At 40.1% G+C, this 23,578-nt stretch overlaps 1 protein-coding gene across 2 annotated transcripts in view; it reads right to left on the bottom strand.

Moving 5' to 3' along the window:
• SEMA3A (semaphorin 3A) overlaps positions 1 to 23,578 on the bottom strand; it is a 259,026-nt gene that overhangs the window by 60,460 nt on the left and 174,988 nt on the right. For both annotated transcript variants that reach the window (XM_088468796.1, XM_088468797.1), the window contains exons 6-7: positions 21,139 to 21,258; positions 1,143 to 1,285 (exon numbers count right to left, since the gene is read on the bottom strand). In XM_088468796.1, the coding sequence (XP_088324922.1) occupies positions 1,143 to 1,285; positions 21,139 to 21,258 (263 nt within the window). The remainder of the gene's footprint in view (positions 1 to 1,142; positions 1,286 to 21,138; positions 21,259 to 23,578) is intronic.

Here is a 23,578-nt window from a genome sequence, read left to right as displayed (position 1 = left end):
CCCCAATGTCTCCTTAAAAGTATAAAAAAATGTCATTTTGAGAAGAAAATAGAAAGACAATTATACTTATAATTTATTTCCGACAATGTGGCTAACTCATTATCATAGACCTATTTTTATGTAGAGATCAGGGGTTGTAGCCCCCATCCTCCCCATTCTTAATCTGATTCTGGTCCCACTACATGAATATAAAGTAAGAAATAAGAGAACAAAAGCCTGCTACACACTGACGGACAGATCACAGCCCCCAAACTAGTGATCATTCTAATATAGTTAGCACATTTTAATCTCATAGCCCTTGCAGGAAAAAATGGCAGGATCATAGAAATATGGTTTACACGCCAGCCATCAGGCTTGTATAACTAATACAGGGTTCCACCCATAACTATAGCTTTTCAAATTGGACAAAAATGCCTTAGTATTGGAAAAACATAGCCATCTTGTCTGCGACAATATTATTTTAAAAGTCAAAAATAGCTACAACATTTTTGTGACCATATGTAGTAATATGCTAGAACAAGAAAAAAAATAAACAGAACAAAGAAAGATAAAAAACTAAATCTTAAGCTTGGCGCACATTAGCAGATATATTAGCTGATCAATTGACCTCCCGTACACACACTGCACGATGCCCCAATATATCTTCAGATATATTGGGCATCGGCTGTGCAGTACAGCCGACGCGATATGTCTTTGAACAACGTCATTCACAGACATATAGCTGGTACACACTAGCTGACGGGCACCAGATATATTGGCCAATCAATTGATCGGACAATATATCTGCCAGTTTGTACCCAGCAAGTGTTATGTGGAGTTTACTATACCAAGATTAAATCCATTGTCCTATTTACCTATTGTGCCCTGGTCAACTGATCTACCTAGACCATGAAACCTTCAGTGGTTCCACTGTGGCGCTTGACTACTAGCCTTGCTCACCTAATTCAAGTAAACAGTTGTGGTTGCAAGTATCATTTGCATGGGCTGAGAAATACATTGGGAAGAGGCAACAACAGCTCTGCTTGTTTGAATCAGATTGAGCAAAGAGTAAATCACAGATAATGATTAAATGATGCATCTGCCAATGTCTGCTATTCATTTTTATTGATTACACACAAATTGTTTTTCCATCTTTGTTTTACCTTGCATAGTTGACCTATTCGAGCATGTGTGGCCTTTCCATTGTTTTCACCGTCTATTGCATTTTCCCGAAAGAAAAAATATACTTTATCATCTTCTGGATTGTCATTCTCTGGAACTAGATATGCACCAATGAACCTGGGATCTAAAAAGATTAAGAACAAACTTTTCAATGTTCCCATAGCTCAGTTAGACTTAGAGATGACAAATGTTATTAAATTACTCACTCAAAACATACATGCTATCACTTTGCACTGATCACTAGTTAGTTTTTTTTTTAAGTAAAATATTCCAAGTAAATTTTTCTCTTAAGAATAAACACATTGGCATTTATTAATAATTTACTATTAAAATGACAGCATATAAAGGTAACGTGTGTTTGCGATTCCCTTTTAAACATTTAGGATAAACCGAACAACATAAAAATAAATATTGAAGTAAAAACAACATGTAAATATTCTACATCAACAAGCAACTAGATATAAATAGGCAACAGCACTTTTTAGCTCTTCCACAAAACAAGGAACAACATACAAAAAGTGACCTCTCTGCTACATTATGCAATTTTTATAATCCACTAAACAAAATAAAATCTTGTTTTTTGCACTGCTCTGCAAGGCTCCTCCTTTATCACAAAACACCCTCCCCCAGGCATGGAATGGGGCTGTAGAACAGCCCCTATATCAATCCCTGTGTGTGCGTGCCGTAGACACGCGTTCGTGTGAAAAGGGGGCGTGACCTTGGTAAACAGGGATGTAGCCTTGCCACTCTGGGTGTTGTTTCTCCAGGTGGGGCTGTGACCTTATCACAAGGCCCCATCTCTCACTATCGCGGCCGAGCATATGCCAGAAGTGAAATATGGACAGTCCGGCCCTGTCCTCCCCTGTACAAAATGGGTTGGGTACGGAATGTCGGCGCGCGGCATCCCAGAAGGCCAGAATGCCAGTGGTGGCATCCTGAGATAGAGAGTAACCCAAAAATAATCTATTAAATCACATTCGATGACAGTTCCATAACATTTATAATTTAGCTTTACTTTTGAAATGACAATTTTAGTATGTTATTGTGCAGGTAACAAGTAACCTGTAATTTTTATGTTTTATGGAGATGCAGCTTTAAGAAACTGTGAACATTTACTCGCATTGAGTCCGGAAGGATTCTTATCCAACCAAATTAATATTTTAATTGAGAAACCTCAATATTTCCAGAAAAGCATCCAGCGATGAACTATCATAAAACACATGGAAAAAATAAACCTTATTTCCAAATTGAAAAAAATAATGCACATTCAGACTAGTTAAAACACAAACAAAAAACTTCATTTATAACAGTATCTAATAGCTGCATTATTTTGAGAGAATACATTTGAATTTATACCATCATTTTAGATTGGTACTAAATTAGTAAAAGATGTGCCAAGCATTAAATCTAAATGGATGGGAATAGTCTCATTACATGTTGTTTGGCTTTGTACCTTTCACTTGGCATCAGGTAAACTTCCAACTTACAAATTTCCATATGTAAAGCATTTGGGCACTATCCCCATTTGCTTGCAATGTAAATTTCTTGTACCCTTGACATGCTACAATAGACATTGATTGATTACCAGCTAAATCTTTTCTGGTGACCAATTTGTCTTCCACACACACAATACAAATTTGTTTGTAGCTACAGGTTCACACAAAAGCAATTTAATGCATTGTTTTTGTTCATCTTTCCTGCAAAATGATGAATACAATGATGGATTTTCTTATTCCAGAATCAGACAATCTGACTTTGTCTTGACTTTTTCTATTACACATTTTATGACTTTGTTTGCATTGTTAAGCACTTGAGACAGGATATCTGCTATTTAAAGCATCATGGCCATAATAAAAGCTCAGAAAATCAATCTACATTGTAACTCCCTCACTCATTGGTGTTTTACAATTCCCTGAACACACATAAAAATGATTACTTGTTCCAAAATGACCAACAATTCATATTTCCAACAAATTCTACCACCTGGTTCATGCTTTATCTTCGTTGAAACTTAGGACATGTTCACAATTATCCCTTTACAGGACAGCAGATAATGTAATGGACTCACAGAGTTAACATTCCCCATTCATTCATTATCATCATCAGATTATGGACTAGATTCTACTAAAAAATGTACGTACAAGATTTTAACATCACTGGAATGATAGGTATTCCTTACAAACCTAAGGTGTGTTAAACATTCAAAATACATACACGACAGCACTGCAATCTCTTGATTATAAAATAGAAATTGATAAATATAATAGAAAGTTCTTGTTTGAGGACTAAACACAAAAAACAATATTGTTGGTATACATTGTGAAAAGTAAAACAATAAGTGAAACATGAATATTAGTACAAAGTAAAAGCAAAGTAATGAATGTATATTATTAGCATAAAACATACTGATGTTTGTAGATATTGTAGTTAAGTGATTTAATTCTATGGAAAATCGACAAATGAAAATTCATGCTATCTTGATTTACCAAACTGACACAAGGAGATTGCACGACATCTACAAGACCCACAATCAGATGTGTTATTTGTACAGCAAATAGTATAATAGACAAAGTAAAAGAAAAAAATAAATAAGAATAATTTCAAATGAAAAAAAGTCACACAGTACATGTTAAAAGGTTAGTACTGTAAAAAAAAACCTAAACCAAACATATTAAAAACATTTCTCTGAAAATCACACAATCCAAGAAATATTGTTAGTATGAAGTCTAAAGCATGAAAACACAAAAGGTCTTGCAAACTGTCCTCGACATATGAAAAGGGATGCAGTCAACATTCATAATGTGTCAACACTGTTGAAATGTCAACATAGAACATTTTAACAATTGGCAAACGTCGACATGTGAAATGTTGACATTCTGAACGGAGTGAAGGGTTAGGCTGTAGGACAGAAGGGTTAGGCTTAAGCTGGGTACACATCTATACAATCATCGGGCCATTCATCAAATATCGAGAGAACAGCCTTTGGATTGTATAGGTGTGTATGCTGTCCCAGTGCAGGAGTGTTAGCTGATAAATGGCTTTTAACGCTCTTGCAATCGTCGGGATCGGTAGGTCGCATCTTATGTACCATTTAATATTTATTGGTTTGACCTCCCAATCCCATAGAAGCCCGTACATACTGTGCTATATCTGCACAGTGTGAACGCAGCTCACAGGCAGCTGACAGGGGGTCACATTGGGGACACCTGCACAGCTGATCGGGACAGTTTTACCCATTCAGCCTGCAATTGAAAAAGTGTTTAGACACTAGGGGAGGGTTAAGGTTAGATTGTGGGAGGGGAAGTTTAGGGTTAGGCTTACTTACCATCGCTGCACTGGGTCACACCGTTTTGTTGTCATTTTAATTATGTCAACATTTCATAAGTGTCGACATAATGAATGTCGACATTACAACCATGTCAACACTATGAACATCGACAAAATATACTGATCCCATATGTAAAAGATCCACTTAGCAGCAATATGTGACAGACACCTAACCTTTTCCCTGGCCTTACATATACCATATAAAAAAGAAAGAGTATTTCCATGGTTATAGAATTGTCTTTTCTCTCAATAATTTGGAATACAGGTTGGACATAAGTACAAGATGTATAGCTCTTCATATATGCACCCTTTTTGCCCATATTCTGAGTTGAGTGTATATTGTGCTTTCATTTACCTGGCAAAAGGAATAAGAGGCTCTCGTATGCATGTTCAGTAGAGTAGAGGTGTGGAGACACAAATCAGATGTGCTCCTTACAGATGTAACCTATACAAATGAGTATAACTGTCTGGCATGAAATATGTGTCAATTTATTAATACATTCAAAAGAGCAAATGAGCTCCCCTACTTACAACAATATAATATACAGCACACCACCAGCAAAACACTTCTATTGAATGAATAATAATATTATTATACAGATGTGTCCTCATACACCTAGCCTCAATATGCTATGCAGCGCGAGGCGCTGCGCCAAGTGGTGTAGTGTAGTGACTTTCTCTTTAAATTTGTGTATTATTCAAACTGTAGACACAAAAAAAAAAACACAATCTGTACTAGAGATGCTTTAACCACATTTTTTAAATATATAAAATAGTTGAAGATGAATCATCATAGCACTTTGTATACAGATTCTGACTTGTTTGCACACAGATGTACAAGTTTTGCATATCAATTTAATCAGTGCAGTCTCGTTAAGTGGTTTTGTTGCATCTGATTGTTTATTTTGTGAGACCAAGATGCACATTCAAGCAATAAGACACACAGTGCAAGCTGAGTCGCACGGGACCAGGCGCACCAAGAGGGCTGTTTGGCGCAACTGCGTTATTAGTGTATGAGGCCACAGCTGTATAGTGACTCCTATGGGAATCCTGAATACTTGTGGCTATAGCTAACCATAATAAGCATGCGGATGTATTCACTTTAAATGATATCGTTAAGATTTGCCTTTTAGAAAGCAAATCTTTGGGCATGTCCTAGACGTGGGGCTATATTTACAGAGCATGAGCTTTTGTAAGCTGCCATTTCTCGGCGGGTTGTAGCTGAAAATTTAAAGTGGCAATAATATTCAGTATAAAGCACGCCAAGCTTTCCACTGAATGTTAGTGCCGCTTTAAATTTTTAGCTCTAACCCACCGGAAAACAGCAGTTTACAAAAGCCGCCACTTTGAAAAAATAGCCCATGTTGCAGGTTGTAGTTGCCACGCTTCCAGAATGACACAAATAGTCCCACCAGGGGAGTATTAAGAATTGGGGGGGCTCATGTGCAGCAACAAAGTAAGTAAAACAAGAGAAGTAGCACATTCTGTAGTGCACATGGTAGGCGATAGGCTAAGGGCATAGCCTCACACCAGAGCCAGATTAGCAATGGGCAGATGGAGCTACATCTCCAGGCCTCCACATAAAAATAGGCCCATCATCATGGCAGCATGATGACTAGCTGGCCACACAGTTCTCCATAAATCATAAGCATCAAATTTGTATTTCTAGTTTTCTCACAAAATTATGCTATTTCTTTATTTGTATGTACTTAGGTAGACAATGATGGAGGTTATAGTGTAGGGAGTGTGGCGCTGGCACATATACACACACAGCAGTGGTCATATATCCCCCCCTTCTCAGTATAGGCCCTTGAACATTTTCAGCCACAGGCCCATGTGGTCAGTAAATGGCCCTGCATCACAGACTTCCTTCTCTTTGCACATTTTCCTCAACTATGCAATATCCTCATAATATACAATTGTTAAAATAAGTAAATACATTTTCTCTATGTAATCTCTCTCTGTAATCACAGTCCTCCGTTAGCATATGGCAATCCAGTTAGTTGAAAAAACAGGAAGGTGCTATAAATGCAAATGCCACAGAATCATTCTTATAGCATATACAGTACTAGTGGTACTGAGCACTATTTCCCACAGTATGTAGTACACAACAGAAATACTGAGCATTACATATCATGGCATATAACACAAATAATCAACTGAAGTGAAGATAACATCACACAACATAAGCAAAAATGAGACTGCCATATTACATTTTTACATCAAAGGAAAAAAATCTATGGTATTGAGTGTTTCTGTATATACAAGGACCTATACTGAGCCAGGGCCATGGACAACATAAGTCAGTGGTACAGAGTACTACTAATACCTATTAGGACACATGTTATATGACCTGTAACTGCAAAAGAAACTACTTCCAAATGTAACACTTTGCATCAATAGAGGTTAGCCTTTACATTCTTGCCCATTCAAACTATTATTTGTCAGCTCCATATCTGCTTCTTTTTATCTCCTCAACCAAAGTTAATCTCCAGCCTCCAGCATATTGTATATTCTCAATGAACCTCTCTTATCAGTCCCAGTCCTATTGACTCACTTCATTTCCTACTTGTTACTGTTCAGTCCTAGTATAAGTTTGACAACCGAATCTCAGGTCCCCATTACTTAGTGACCCAAGCCCCCCTTCTCAGTGTGGAGACTGTGACGAGCACTTTGACAGCTTCTGCTGCGGTTTCCCACGCTATTCTACAAGGAGGAGGGAAGATTGGAAATTAGGGGGTGGATGGAAACAATTGGTAGAATAAAGTGACAGGATAAGAGAGGAGCATGGTTGTCAAGTGTCACTTCTGTAGATATCACAGCATGGTTCACTAATAGTCAAATCCATTATTAAAAATAGTTCAAGGACAGATTGTGTTTTAAAAAACCACAAACAAGCAGATCCATATTTATTTACATTTAGGTTAAGGTGTCTGTATGGGTCAGGGTAGTAACTGGTAGAATAAGGACAGACTGTTTTGTGTTCACAAACATTGAAAAGGGAAACATAAGTAAGTCAATGCTATTTTGAAACTAGCCCATTTTGACTAGAGCTCCAACCTGAAAGCCTAAGAGAGGATAAAAGGGGGGTGGGGGGAGAGAATGACAAAAATGGATTGGTGATAAAGAGTGGTGACATGGATTCACATACTGTACATAAATGCTGGTTGTGTCTTGGTGCAGGAGGGTATGGAGTAATAATACAGTATGAATTACACATTTAGAGGGAATCGGTATGAAATGCGGCCGGCGGTTCGATTCCCGGCAGCGTAAGCCCGACAGCGCTGGAAATCCCGATCGTCCTCAGGTAAGTATATACTAACCTAACCCCCCTAACCCTAACCCTCCATAGGGGTGCCTAACCCTAACCTCCCCAAGTGCCTACCCTAATCCCCCCAAATGCCTAACTAACCCCCCTTCCCCACTGCCTAACTGTAAGTCCCCCGGGGGGTTGTCTAACCCTAAGTCCCCCCGGGGGGGGGCCTAACCCTAACCCTCCCGGGGGGGAATTTCATCCTCATAATCATCATTCACCAACCTTTTCATCTGATCTCAGGGCACTTTCTTCTCACTCACAGGCAGGGTTATTTTTCTAGAAAAATAGGTCCAGGAACTGTGGGTGGGTGGAGCTACTGGGGGTGGAGCTATAGAAAAACATTATATATATATATATATATATATATATACACACACACACACACACACACACACATACATATATACATATACACACACACACACACACATACCCCCCATGGTTGCCAACTTTCTGGCGGCCCCTTCCTGGAGGGAGCAGCCAGATCGGCAGGCCAGGGGGGCATTGCTGGTGCAAGGGGATAGCCAAGTATGATATATTCACACACATACATGCAAATATATATAGTATTCTCCTGAATAATAGCACTGTTCACAGGTATGACACTGCTGCTGCAGCACATCTTTTGCTGTGTATATCTTATTCTCTGACAACTGCTATCTTTGAAAAGAAAAACTATTTTGTTTAATTCCATTGCTCTTTACAATAGTTGTCTGTTGTAATTCTCCACATTTCCTTTCAAACATTTTGCCACTTACATTTTTTTCCTGTTAATTATCCATTATGCACTATGGACTGTATATCCAGTTACTAGAAAACCATGTTGCACTGCAGGTGGAGGGCACATTTGAAATGTGCACAAAGATGGCAATGCTGCAATCCTATATCTCAATATTAAAATAAATGTGTCCAGTATTTGTGCACTACATGCACTATTTTCCCTGCATGTAAAAATAATTGCATGTTACGCCCCTATGTCACAACAGGGTTTGTCCAGGCGCAAATTTGCTTTTTAGCAGTTTATTATTACTGTATATAGCAAATACATAATACTTAGAACATTGCAAATAATTAATTTTATTATCCTTTATTTTAAAGTGTCACAGTGCTATACTCATTCACATTACACAGATTTAAATGAGGCCACAAAGTTCAATTAGAAAGTGTAGCACTGGAGTTAAACCATAAATGAACCTGAAGGTACAGCCCAAACATTCTCCTGACAAACACCAAGTACTGGAAAATACATCTATCTGCTCTGAATACTTATGTTGTCAGTTGTAATGGGGTTTTTTTTGCCACTGTTCATCTTAAAAAGTTCAGTTTATCTTTAGCCACTTTCTGTAATGCTCTAGTTCCTTCTAATCTCCAACTGTTCGTGCATCTTTTCACATTGCTTCTTTACTTTATTACTTACCTACTCTACCTGAATGTCAAGGGGACTAATTTTTTGGGGAGTCCCACAGACTTTTGGAAGAGTAGGTCAACCTCCCAGATCTCTCCCACTTCAGAGTGAAACTGGTGGGATAGGGGTGCGATGATTCCAATTTCCGATTATCAAGTAGGTTTGGCCATTAATCATCGATGAATAGCAACAAGTGATGGTTTCCTGTGCCCCACTATTCTATAATGCTCATGTGCAAACATCAGAAGTACAATACACATCAACCATAGCTCTGCAATATGTAAAGCTCTACAGAAGTGCCTCCTACTACTTCAAATCAGATCACAGCTTACAATGAGTTTATTCTCTTAAAGAATTGTGCAAAGGTTTAAATCAGGAAACATTACATACATAGCTGAATAGCCCTGTTTCAGTTAAGTGAACGAAAGTGAGTGTCACAGTCACGCAAGTAAAAGCATTGACTTGATCCTGGGACATTGCGAACTGTAAACCTGAATTTCTGCCAGCGTGGCTTTAGCCGTTTCCCTATGTTCAGATCTTTGTCATTCATGATTGAACATCCTGCATTGTACTGGCTCTACACCCACTTCCTGGCCACAGTCAATCCCCTGCGGCTTTGAGTATATAAAGCAGGAAGACTGAAATGTATTTGGCTCTGATTATTCTGGTTTGATCCTTGATTAAGCTGTTCCCGATTGCTTTACACATTTCTTGGACTTTGTGTTTGGCAACTATATTTGCCATGTTCCTGACTTCCGCTTTGATCAGCCTTTGGCTATCTGTTGCAAACCAACTTCTTTACCAAACCTTTGACTTGGACTTGGATTTTAACACTGTTTTGTCCCATAACTATCAGTTATTGTGATCCTAGCCCTGAAACTACATTTCTGCAGACTACTTTTGCATGTCTCTCCTTACGGTCACATCATGAACTTCCCACTCTACTATCTCTCCCCTGCCCCCCTTCTTCCCAATCCCACTTACCCAGTATATCTGCCCCCTTCAACCTACAGTGCTTTTTCTTTTCTCTGCAACTTCCCACTGCATGTTACACAACGATGAATTGTTCATTCTGCCCACTGTAACCTATGTAAGCTCCATGAGCAGGGCCCTCTTTGCTTTTCCTTCCCTAACTTATACCATCATCTCCTCACTGCCAGCAAAGGCACCAAACCTTTGGGTTCGGCTGGCCAGTTGTTGATTTGGGTCTATGATGACTGATGCGGCAAGGTTTATAAATCTTGTCATTGTTCTGCAATGTTGTGTGCGGTCACATTTTGTTCCTGTTTATGTACATTGTAAGGCGCTGCAGACCCCTTATGGTGCCATATAAATAAAGGATAATAATAATAATAATAATAATAATAATAATAATAATAATAATAATAATAATGCAGTGCATCCTATATGGCTGCCTTGACTGATACTTTTAAGGGCAGGGTGAACAACTCATTGACTTATTTATGAAGTTGGTCACTGTTCATTTTATCCTTGTAGGTCTTATTTCCATGTATTGTTAATCACACATTGTAACCAATGTACTTCACGCAAATAGACGGTCTCGCCAGGTGTTGAATAAACAATGCATTGTGTTCAGTTCTGGAGGCTATATCTACAGAAGGATATAAATACATTAGAGTACAAAGAACAAAAAACTGTCGACCATCGATGGTTACCCAGTGAATGGACAACACTAGAATAAAAGTATCTATACCCTGACCCCCTTTTCATGGGCCCATAATTTGTGGCATTGTGCCATGAGAGGTAAGACCAATGCACATGTGCAGACTTGTCTCATTTAATCTGTGCATGCATGGCAACAAACCATTGACAGTTTAATCATTAATAGTTTTTTGATGATGGCTAGTCTATTGATGGACCGCTCTAGAATGGTGGGTTAGGTAAGCCTCTCAATGCTCATTTGTTGTCCCTACAAAACCACTAATTCTTTCTGTGCAACTTGCAGTAATTGAACATCTTTCTGGACATACCTCTCAGTTCATGGATAATTTCTCTGCATTATTTCTTCCATCTGCCCTGCCCATCTCTCTTGAATTATCATGGGTGATTTTGATTTTGCCATTGACAGACACAACCCTGTTGCACCCAAGTTCCACTACATCATATCCTCTTTTGACTTTACGCAATAGTCCAGAGCTCAGAGTGATCACATATTCTTGTTTGTCTGATCACAATCTATTAACTTTTATAGTCTGTCCTCTTTTTGTACACCACAACCACTCCCCCTTATATCTTTTACTCCCCTAACAGATGAATCACTTTCCACTCTAAAACACACTTTACGACCTGTTCACTTGGTAACATTCATCACATTTCTCCTCTCTCAAAATGTTACCCAATTGTAACAATTATCTTTACCCAGTCTCTTTCCACTTGCAACTTCCCATCTGCCTTTAAACATGTGATAATAAAACCCCTCTCTAGACCGTTTAATCCTCTGCAGCTCTCACCCAGTCTCCCCATTCTTCTTTGCATCCTATATACATGAAAAGCATTAATTTGGAATTATGAACCTATCTTCCCTTTAGTTCTTTACTTGTCTACAATCTGGATTGCACAGTTATTAATCAACAGAATCATAAATTCTTATATCACTTCTCATGGCTACATCCAAGTTTCACTGCTACTGTACATACTTATTCTACTTTTGTATTTTGTACTGTAAAGGCAAATGTAAAGCACTTAGAGTTCTTTAGGAGAAAATCATTATATAAATACAATTATTATTATTATTATTTTTACTTTAACTACAGTACTTATAGCCTTTGCCTTTGGCATAGCCAAACAGTTCTTTTCTACTCCAGAGTTTTCCTTCAGAATCCAGTGTCTTGCACTATTTTAGATTAATGCTTCTCAATGTGGCCAGTGTCTTATCAAACTATTCCCTTATATGTATAACATAAGTGCTTGGACCTCTCTTCTCCATTTATTCATATGGTTTTAGTCAGCATATTCACTCCTTTTTCTGTATTATCTAGAGATACTGATGACACTACATTCTTTACTTAGCTCCAGATCTATCATCTGTATCGTATCATATGCCTGTTTGTTAGGGTTTCCTGTTTCATGTCCTTTCACTGCTTAGAATTGAGCATCAATAAAACTGAACATGTAATTTTCCTCCTTCTAGATCTGTTCTTTTCCCTGACATTACAAGCACCATGGATAACATTACACTCCCTATGCCTGCTGTTTAGTGGTAATTTTTTTCTATTACATTTTTTCACTCCTTACATTAAAACTGCTATATCCAGATTAAAACCACTTCTCACACCCATCCCTTCCTCACACATGATACAACTATGAGGGCTAATTGAAAAGTAATGAGACTGCCTCTGTTTTTCTGTCCCATTGGTAGATGTGGCAACGCTATGCTGGTTATTGTGAAGCTCATACATCAATGTGTCTGAACCTGTGGTTGGACTGCCATAGTCTTCTTTGTCTGGTCACAACGAGTAGAAGATCTTTGTACATTTCGTCATGGCGGATGAGGAAGATGTGTCTGAGATGTCAGAGATGTGTGTATGAACTTTGTGTTAAACTTGGAATAAGCAGAAATGAAACTTATGAAATGTTATGGCAAGCATATGGTGGAAAAACAATTAGGCATGCTGCAGTATTTCGGTGGTGGAGGCACTTCAAAGAGGGTAATACGCAAATGACTGATGAAGTGTGATCTGGGAGACCATCCACCATGGTTACAGATGTCAACATTGCCAAAGCTGCAGAGATATTGCAAAATGATAGAAGGTTAATTTTACGTGAACTTTTGGCTTCACTTGGCATCTCATTTGAATGGGTTCAGCATATTGTGACAAAGGAACTGAAAATGCATCGCTTGTGTGCCAGGTGGCTACCCAGAAATCTCAGGAGCAGATGCGATGACGAGTTTAATCATGCAAGAACACCATTTAAATGTTGGAGAGGTTACCCGATTTCCTGACACTGTGACGAATCGTGGATTCGTCATTATGATCTGGAATCCAAACAACAGTCCAGTATATGGAAACATGCAAATTTGCCTCCGCCCAAAAAAATCAGTGTGATTCCTTTGGCACGTAAAGTCCTGCTTCTGCTGTTCCTTGATGTGCACGGTATGATCCTACAGCACTGGGTTCCCCATGGACAGACAATAGTGACTATGATGCAAATGTTTATAAAAACCCATTTGCATGGAGCCATGAGGAAGAAAAGACCACATTTTCTGAAGAAACAGTGGTTTTTGCTCCAAGACAATGCCCAACTCCATGTTGCTTCTGTTACATTGGCAGCACTGACAGAAATGAATGGATCAGCACTGGATCACCCTCCATATAGCCCGGACTTACCGCACTGCGATTTCTGGGATTCTCTACCCTGAAAATACAACTGCGCGGAAAGAAGTTCTTAACAGTTGATGAAGTGAAAAATGCCACAGTTGCAACACAAAGTAATGTCACAAAACAGTCTACTTCATGTCTTTGAATCATATTGAATGTGTGGGACGGTACTTTGAAAAAGAAAAATGTTCAGATCCTGTGGAGTCATCCAATTCTGAATAAAAAAAAATCAGTCTAATTACTTTTCAATCAGTCCTTGTAAAATAATGGTGCATGCTCTTAATGGACCAGCAGCAGACAGGTTAGGATTTCCTTAGTTCAGCTTACACACCTTTCCTTCCACTCCTCATGTGCTATTCCTCTCTGTCAGAGTCTACACTGGCTCCCTAACCTGTAGACGATACAGTTTAAAATCTTAGTCTTAACCTTCAGAGCCCTCTGAAAATATCACCCTTCTTTATATGCCCTCCACAGTACTCAGGTGCTCCATAAATGGAACATTTGATCTACGCATGAGCTCCTCCCAACCCTCTCTCTCTCTGATCACCTCTTCTCCATCATGAAACCAATTTCATTCTTTTTACTTCACATTGTTCTTTGAGAAGGCGTCTAATTCTTATTGTTTCTTATTTGACTAAAAGCTAAAACCATGTAAATGCTAAAATGCCCTGAATGTATTACACTGTACAATGCTGTGGTAGCTGTTTGCACTGAATATATAATCCTAGTTATTACATACATGGGATGGACCTTATTCTGCTGCTGCATAAATAAATTCAAAATGGCTCTCCTGTTACGATTTGTAAGAAAATCAGGTGTCATTTTATTAAGTTGCAACTTATTACACACTCAGTGCACAACATATTTGCAAAATCATGTCAGAATGCATGTCAAAATCCTGAAGAACAATTAAACCCCTTTGGGTGGGGGCAAACTTCGGTGACCCCTGATCACAGCAGCAGGAATTGAGGTTGGATCAGTTGGGTCGGTTTTGTTTTGATAGTTAGTTTACCTATCAGGTAGCGTAGAGCTTTAGGGGGAGTTTTTTTTTTTAGCAGTTTAGATGGCAGTACAGGCAGTCAGTCATCCTCTTTCTTCTGGAAATCCCTCCCTACCTGTCCTTTAATGTTGGTTTTGGGGTGAAAAAGAGCGGCAGTCAGTATTAAGGCCATCATGCACTATAAGATCCTGAGGGCACACCCTGTTGGTGCTCTGTTTAGGATAATTTGTACTCTACTGGAGTCAGCAGCATTATCTGTCAGGATGGGCCTGTCATGATGGTCATTGGAAGGGATAGATACAAAATTTGATGTCAAAATGGGCTGGCAGAAGGCCCCCATTTCTTAGTCAGATGGGCTGGCAGAAGGCCCCCATTTCTTAGTCAGATGGGCTGGCATTGTTTTGACAGTAAGGCAACAACAACACCACAAAATCATAAAGACACCACCTGCATAAATCAACCAAAGCTTAACAAAGACTAATTCCTTGCCAATAGAGAAAAAGTTACAGAGAAAATGTGGTGGAGGAATGCGGCAGAACGGGCACAAAATAAAGGTTTTCCTGAATCAGGTGGTAGACAAAGCAAAAAAAAAAAAAAATGTCCACTGGACCTTGCCCAGCAAGGTCTGTTTAAGTAGAGCATATATTCACTTTCGGCCAGCACTTTGGCCTGTAAATGTAGATTAATCATGTGGGTTTGAAGAGGTGATGCTTTCACACAGCACTTACAAAACCTTTTCTGCATACAGAATATAGACTTCCACGTTATCCAGCATTCAAGAATAATTTCCACAATGATGAATTACCTGCGGCAACCACTGGCCTCTGCATTCAGTTTTGAATAGGTGGCTACTTGGATCAGCTATGGGTAACACAGTGGTAATGACACAGTAGTTGTTGTCCTGTCCTGATAAAGCTGTCATTGGGGTCATCTCACCAGGGGGGGGTGAATACCTTATGAACCAGGGTAAAATCTGTCTCTGGCACATTCATTATTGACATGCAGGTGAATGACTTGCTAAAATGGCTGCACACATAGTACAGTTGCATGAAATGCAGGTAGCTAGCAAGGTTACATCAATTAACTTATATAGCACCATAATGTCATGTGAATAAATATATCTGAAAATGTCTCAAGGTGCACTTTCCTATTGGGGGAGCTTACATTTAAGGATTACTGTGCAACCAATAAAACAAAGCAATTAATATCTGTTTGCTACCATTAAGCTAATTACTAATTATCACTCAAATAACCAACTTTTGTCACATAGTCATATTAAATATACCTGTGAAGAGTTGTATGATAATAAAATATTTATTATTCTGATATTTCACTTTATCTTCAAATTTTATGTTTACATCTACATGTTATCTGTGAATAAACTATAGAAGGTTAAATACACACAGTTACATTTATTAATGTCTAAAATAATCATGCAATGAGAATAATCAGTGACTTACAAAGGCACCAGGAAATTAATGTGCCCAAGGGACCAGAGGAGATTTATTTTGGTGTGAATGTAAGACAGCATGTTAATTTAGGTACAGTCTCAGTTTTTTGTGATAATAAGCTAGCAAAAGGCAGAGATAAGCAGTGATACATAATGTTAACTTTTGCTTGTTTGTGTGTAATGTTGCCAGTGTTGTCTTTACTATTGATTAACAAACTCTACTATTGCTTCACTTCCTGTGTATAGTAGCTATACAAATATGTATCATAGCTATTATATGTAGAAATATATGAGCTAGTTGCAATTCAACACTTTTCACTTCAGTTTCTGAGGAAGTGTCCAAGGGCTGAATGTCTCTCTTTAGCACCATTTTGTAATCACTTAATGAATGTAGAGCTAATCTGCATATCATGTGGGGCTCCATTTGCTGCTGTATTGTATACACAGACTGTAGTAAGAATACAGTGGGACGGCCTGATTCAGTGGACCATAGTACTCTCTGTTTCTCTGTTACTATAGTTATTTCACACTTAACCTTCACTGTTGCTTCTCCATGGAGGGATCATTTTCTTCAATTTGTCTTCAGCAGATTGGAAAAACAGCACTCAAATGCCGCAATTGGCTTTTGTATAGAACACACTAATCCAATTGTTTTTCCATTCTACAAACTTTAGGTCAACAATCAGACTGCCGCCAAAAACTAATTAATTTGCAAATGGGCCTTATTTTCACAGAAGGAGAGCTTTACAAAGTTATGTCAGTTAAGCCAGTCACACCATAGTGACATGCATTGTCATGACATCCTCCTTCTGGTAAATCTCTTAACTTCCCCCATGCGCATGAACTCAAATTACCCAGTTGACAGTAAATCTCTATTGAACACCAGCTGAAAGATCAATGTGGAGGTCTGAATAAAGACGATTTAGCAAGTTGGTGAGAATCATGTATAGTGAATATTTGATCCATTTCAGGTTGATAATATGAGATGATTGTGCATTAAAATTAAAACAGCCAGTTAAAAAGATTATCAATATGCCTGGGGGCACTGCAAAAAGGAGCCAGCCTGAGGGCACTCCATAAAGGGGCCAGCCTGAGGGCACTGCATAAAGGGGCCAGCCTGGGGGCACTGCATAAAGGGGCCAGCCTGGGGGCACTGCATAAAGGGGCCAGCCTGGGGGCACTGCATAAAGGGGCCAGCCTGGGGGCACTAATTAAGCCTGGGGGCACTGCATAAAGGGACCAGCCTGGGGGCACTAATTAAGCCCAGGGGCACTGCATAAAGGGGCCAGCCTGGGGGCACTACATAAAGGGGCTAGCCTGGGGGCACTAATTTAGCCTGGGGGCACTGCATAAAGGGGCCAGCCTGGGGGCACTGCATAAAGGGGCCAGCCTGGGGGCACTGCATAAAGGGGCCAGCCTGGGGGCACTGCATAAAGGGACCAGCCTGGGGGCACTATTTAAGCCTGGGGCACTACATAAGGGACCAGTCTGCAGGTACTACATAGGGGCGCTACTTCAGCCAGGGGGCACTGCATAAGGGCAAAGCTAAACTACAGGGAGCAATGCATAAAGGGGAAAACTACAGGGGGCACTGTATAAAGAGCACTGCATAATGGGCACTTTTGACTGAGAGCCAGTGGGGGAGCAGCCTGAGACATGTCGGGCTGGATTGGTCTGGGAGATACCCCTTTTCCCGGCGCGCGCATAATCGCGAAGGCCCCCACCCAGCTACTTTTGGATGCCACCCGGCTGGAAAAAATTTCTGGGGAGAACACTGTATATAAATATATCAGTGTGTGTACTGTATATGTCAGTGTGTGTGTGTGTATATATATATATATATATATATATACACACACACATATACAATGTGTCAGTGTGTGTATCTGTGTCTGTGCTGAGAGATAACGCGGGCGGAAGATGATGGTGTGACAGAGACGATGCAGGGGCGGAGCTGATCGCCTGACTAAGAGACAATGTAGGGGGGGCGGTGATGGTGTGCTGAGAGACGACTAGGTGGGGAGTTGATGGTGTGCTGAGAATTGACGCAGGGGGAGGTGATGGTGTAGCTAAGAAGAGATGACACAGGGAGGGAGATCATGGTGTAGCTAAGAGAGGATGCAGTGAGATGATGGTGTGGCTGAGAGACACAGGGGAAAGGAAGTTACACAGGATGAACGAGTCTGGTTGAACCGCTGTTTTATGATTACTTTTTTAACACACAAACAGGCATCTTCCGGATGACGAGACCTACATGATTAGTGAATACCGACTGCAGACGCCATCGTCCCAGGGAGGATACATTTCTTCAGAGGTTCCACATTGTGAGAAACTATCGCAAAGGTAAGGTGCATATGGAATGTGAAAAAAGGTGTGTATGGAGCGCTAGTGAAGATCATGTGACCACGATGTGTACATTGTATTTATTAAGACTCTTATCACTTATTGTATCCTGTGTGCAAGTTCTCATTTTTTATAAGTATCAAATCACAATAACAGAAAAAACGTGGGTAAAGAGCATCTGAGAACACCTGGAGATGTAATACGGATAAAAACAAGGTAGCAGAGCCTCCGTCTTAGGAGAGGGACTTTCATAGCAGTTCCGTTTTACATCTCCAGGTGTTCTCAGATGCTCTTTACCCACGTTTTTTTATTGTGATTTGATACTTATCATTGATTGTATCCTGTGTGCACGCTCTAATTTTTTATAAGAGTTTTAATAAATACAATTTACACATAGTGGTCACCTGATCTTGACTAGCACTCCATACACACCTTTTCTCTTGTTTATCATATTAGCAGGTGCAGATCCTGCTGTAGGAGCAGCCTGTCATAATCAGGATATACTATCTAGGTGATCAGCGCACTCAAATCTATCTAGCATATGGAATGTAAAAGAATGTGACAAAAAATGGGTGGCGTGCCATATTGGCATGCCCCATTTTCAGTAGCCACGCCCCTTCTGGTAGGTGACCACGCCCATATTTTTTGACGCTCGCCTACGGCACGCAAGATATATTTGGCTGCGTGGTGGGGGGGCGCCAATCCGAAACTTGCCCTGGGCTCCGAAGATTCTAGTTACGCCACTGCACATCCCTGATGCATGCAAAATCTGACCAAGTTGTCCCATACCATGTGTATTTCTAGCAAGACCATTGTACATTCACAGTGACTGATACAACAGCTTGATCTCTGAATTGTTGACACTTCCAAAAAAAATGAGGACTGTTATGATGCATAACATTGGTATAGTCTAATGGATGCCAATATAACAAGCTAGGGATAGCTGTTGGTCTTAGTATAAAAGTAAGGACAATGCAGTATGGGTGCAAGCAATGTACTTTCTTTGGCCTACCATCTTCAAGCCCACAACTTAGGCATGTCAGGAGAAGCATGGAATTGTAACTGGAGCTCGAAAACCATCTCTCCTCTCTCTACAGGTACAGTACAATAAATCCATCTTCCATACTGAGGTTTGAATTTTTGCCTGCTTACACTTTTCGACAACTCAAGAAAATTTGTTTTACCTCCATTTATTGCTTATCACAGACATTGTAACCTATGTAGTGTGCTTGTCATGACCAGGGTTTCTCGGCATGGTGGTCGACGGGTAATACCTGTGAGGTCGCTGTGGTGGGGGGCATCTGGCGGTGGTGCTAGTGTGTGGCGAGAGGCATTGGCTGCGCGTGGTTCTGTGCGGGCACATTGTCACTCTGGGCTGGTGAGGCCTGGCGGTGCTTCCATTCTGCCCGGCATGGGCGCCGCCATCTTGCCTCCGGCCATGTGATTCAGTTGTCCAATCCTGGTGGGTCGTGTGCTCTCTCTGGCCAGTCATGGTGTGGCACTTATTATTTAGGGAGGTCCAGAGCCTCTCTTCATTGCCAGTGCAACGTTTTTCTCAGCGATAGCTGAGAGACAGTTCCTGTGCTCATTATCTGCCTCCTTGGAAACGCCATCTTGCCTGTTTACCTTGCCTGCTCCAACTGCTGGACTACCGCTGCACCCTTCATTTACCTTCCTCCTGCCTGAGTACCTGAGTCTGTCATCACCCTGCACCTTGCCTCCACTTATGCTGGCAGAGGAGATGTAATCCAGCAGAGGGTATCATTTCAGCTCACCATACCTGCATACTGGACTGTTTCCTGCCTGTCACTATCTGGACATTCTCCCATTCGCTTCACTACAGTTCCCACGTGCACTTTAGTGCTTTGCCTGGACTTTTAGTTTTGGCATATTCGTGTCTACTAAACCACTCATTAAAAGTTCCACATTTTCATTTAAATCTGCTTCTGTGTCTGCTCCTATCACCACAACAGGTCCACAACAAAACCAGAACCTCACAGTGCTCAAGATGGCTGCCTCATGCCTCACCTGATATTCTTGTGGGTAGGGTGAACAAAGCATGGATCTGATGATTTCTTAATGAACCTGCATCATAGTAGAATATACATTTTGTGTCCACTCTTCCAGACATTGCCTATTCTGCCCAGTGTAACCTATGCAGTGCACCAAAGATAGCTGCCCTGCCTGGTACTTTAGTTGGTTGGCTAAATAATCCTTGGAATTTACGATCTAAAATGGCTGCATTAACCCTGTATTGTGTTCATTGTTTTCTGCCTTTTCTGCAAATCTAAACCTCTGAATAATGTTCTAAGGTTTTGTATTATCTGCAAATCTAATCCTTTGCATTATGCTCATGATTTCTGTAAAGCACCTTGAGTCTTTCTGGAGAAAAACACTATATGAATATTTTTTTATTATTTTTAGATCCAAAAAATCCTTAAAACCATCATCTACATGCAATCTTTATTTTATTGCTTTCTATAAAACCGTGTTAATGGTTATTTGTTTATTTTACATGTAGTTACAAATCTACCTGCACACAAACTAATAATTGTAAAATCCATTGTCCGTTGATTCTTAACTACAGTTTTATAAATAGTTAAAATTGGCATAAAGGGAATATCAATAATAATTTCATGTAATATATTTTCAATATTTAAACAGGAAATAAGGTTTTTTTGCATTTTTTGGGATAAACTGGATTAAACTGATTAACTATTCTTCATGGTTTAGTCCAGAATTTACTGTTTAAGTGTTTCCACATCTACTTTGTTTTATAATAGGTGTTCTGCTTACCATTTAACCATCTGGAATCATGCTGCTCAGTTCTAATTGGATGATGATTTCCAAGCGTGCGGAAAATGGCAAAATCTCTTCCCATAAAATCTGCTGCAGTCCCAGAATATAGCTCCCCATCTGTGAAATGAAATGTAACAAGAATCAACAAATTGTATGTTTTGAACCAGCCAATCCATATTTGTAGCCAAACACACAAGGCTACGAAATGACTAATGTCCATTGAATGAAAACTGAGAATACTGTACCTGTTTTGCAACGTAATAAGTAATATGTTAGACCCCAGATGTTTATAACCACTTTTAGATGTGGAAATGTGATATCCTTAGCTTTGCACTCACCCTGGTAAAATACTGCATGTGAACACCAGATAAATCTAAAGGGTCACTAACTTAGGACAAACATGTATATGATATATAAATCATATGTTAAATTAGCATATTTATATGTAAAAGATTCCCAACCAGAACAGCACTTACACTCAAACTTCTTATCTAGCCGAATGTAAAATCAGAGAAAAAAGTATATTATATATACACATATACACACACACATATATATATATATATATATATATATATATATAAAAAGAACAAGTTCTCAGAAAAAATCCCAAGTCCACGCACAGCACTACTATAACAAAAAGACGTTTATGTAGTCAAAGTACAAATTAATACATATTGCGAATATCCAGCATTAAAGCAACGTTTCAGGATCCCTCCGGACCCCGTCCTCAGGCTGCTGGCAGTTCAGACGCCTTTCGATGTACTCGATTAATCTAATAAATAGCGGAGATGACGTATGATGCGAGCGGCCAGGGGGCGTCTTTACAAAATAGCGAGTGCATGCTTCGTTCGCTCACTCAGACATAGAGGCGTCAACAGACTGCAAAGAGCGAGCGCTCAATTTAAATAGCCGGACCCTTTTTCTGAACGAGCGAGCGCAAATAGCGTCCGGCTCTGAATCAGGCCCAGCATTCATAGAAGAGGCCCACAAAACCTTCTAGATTTGAGACTGTTTGTGTGGAAGAAAGGGCCAAAATCACACCTGAGCAATGCATGTGACTAGTTTCTCCATACAGGAGGCCTCTTGAAGCTGTCATTACCATCAAAGGCTTTTGTACGAAGTATTAAATAAATTTCAGGAAGCATGTTCAATATTTTTTCCCTGTGTCATTTCATATTATAACACATTGCTTTCTAATTACTGATAGATTTCAGCTGGAGTCTTGGCTTTCCATGCCTTTTTGCACCTCCCTTTCTTCATGTGTTCAAAACTTTTTCCCTGTGTCATTTCACATTATTACACATAACTTAATTTATGGACATCTATGGTTTGATTGATTTGCATGTGTGGATTGCATGGGTTGTTGCTGAAAATTCCATTACAATAGCCCCATTACAAAAATATTTACTGAAAAAAAAAATATTTTCCAAGTTAAGTTTTATTTGAAAGTCTCTTTTGACTGTCTTCTTCTGTAACTAATATATATATTGTGATATGATCGGGTTTAGGGGTCCCTCTCCTGGGGTAGACGGACGCCTCCTTACACACAGCAGCCAGGAAACAGCAGTAGTCGTGGGTTTTCGTGCAAGCTGGTCAGCACCAGTTTTTATTGTGTGACACCAATAATCAAACAAACAAAACATAAAAATAAACCCTAGCCCGTCTGGGCTCTAACTAGACAGGTAACTCCCTCTCTACATGTGGCAGGGCCTACTGCATTACCACAAACATAGTACATACCAATGTCACAGTGTCTCAGAACAAAACCTCAATGTCTGTTCTCCCCAGGGTAAGCCACTTCCAGGTGTAATCATTAATTAGCCTGCTCTCAGGCTGAAAAGCCCAACACCTGAAGCGGCCCTGTGGATGGAGCCCTCCCTTCTTTCTCACACCCACACCCCCAGGACCCATTTTCCGGCTTTTACCTAAAGCCGAAACTCAGATCTGTTTGTAAAACAGACTCTTCCTGGGGGTTAAGATACATATTACAGGAATCTGGGATACATATACACGCCATCCCTAACTTCTCCAGTGCTTCTATCACAATATAAAATAGTCATATGTGGAGTTTTTGTTTCTGCTATTGTTAAATGTTTGCTTAATGTAGGAGAGCTGCTAGAACCTTTTATCTTGTATGTTTTGATGTAATATCTACATACATGCCGACTATCTGACTGCCCCTTCCGAGAGGGAGCAGCCAGATCGGCATTACTGGGGGGGCGTGGCCAGCAGACGGGGGCAGGGCCGCCAAGATGAGAAGTTTTTGCGGGCGGGGTGGGGGGCGGAGCCACATGAGCGCATCATTTTGGCCCCGCCCCCGCTACACACTGCCAATATTACAGGCAGTGTGAAGCGGGGGGCAGTGCTAAAATTATGCAAATCGCATCACCGCCCCCCTTCGCTGCCGGGAGACTTGCGGTGGGACAGGAGGGGT

The sequence above is a fragment of the Taudactylus pleione genome, unplaced genomic scaffold, assembly GCF_031769625.1.
Source record: "Taudactylus pleione unplaced genomic scaffold, aTauple2 ptg000086l, whole genome shotgun sequence".
Taxonomy (NCBI): Eukaryota; Metazoa; Chordata; class Amphibia; order Anura; family Myobatrachidae; genus Taudactylus; species Taudactylus pleione.
Note: the sequence above shows the minus strand (reverse complement) of the source record. Positions and strands in the feature narration are given on the sequence as shown.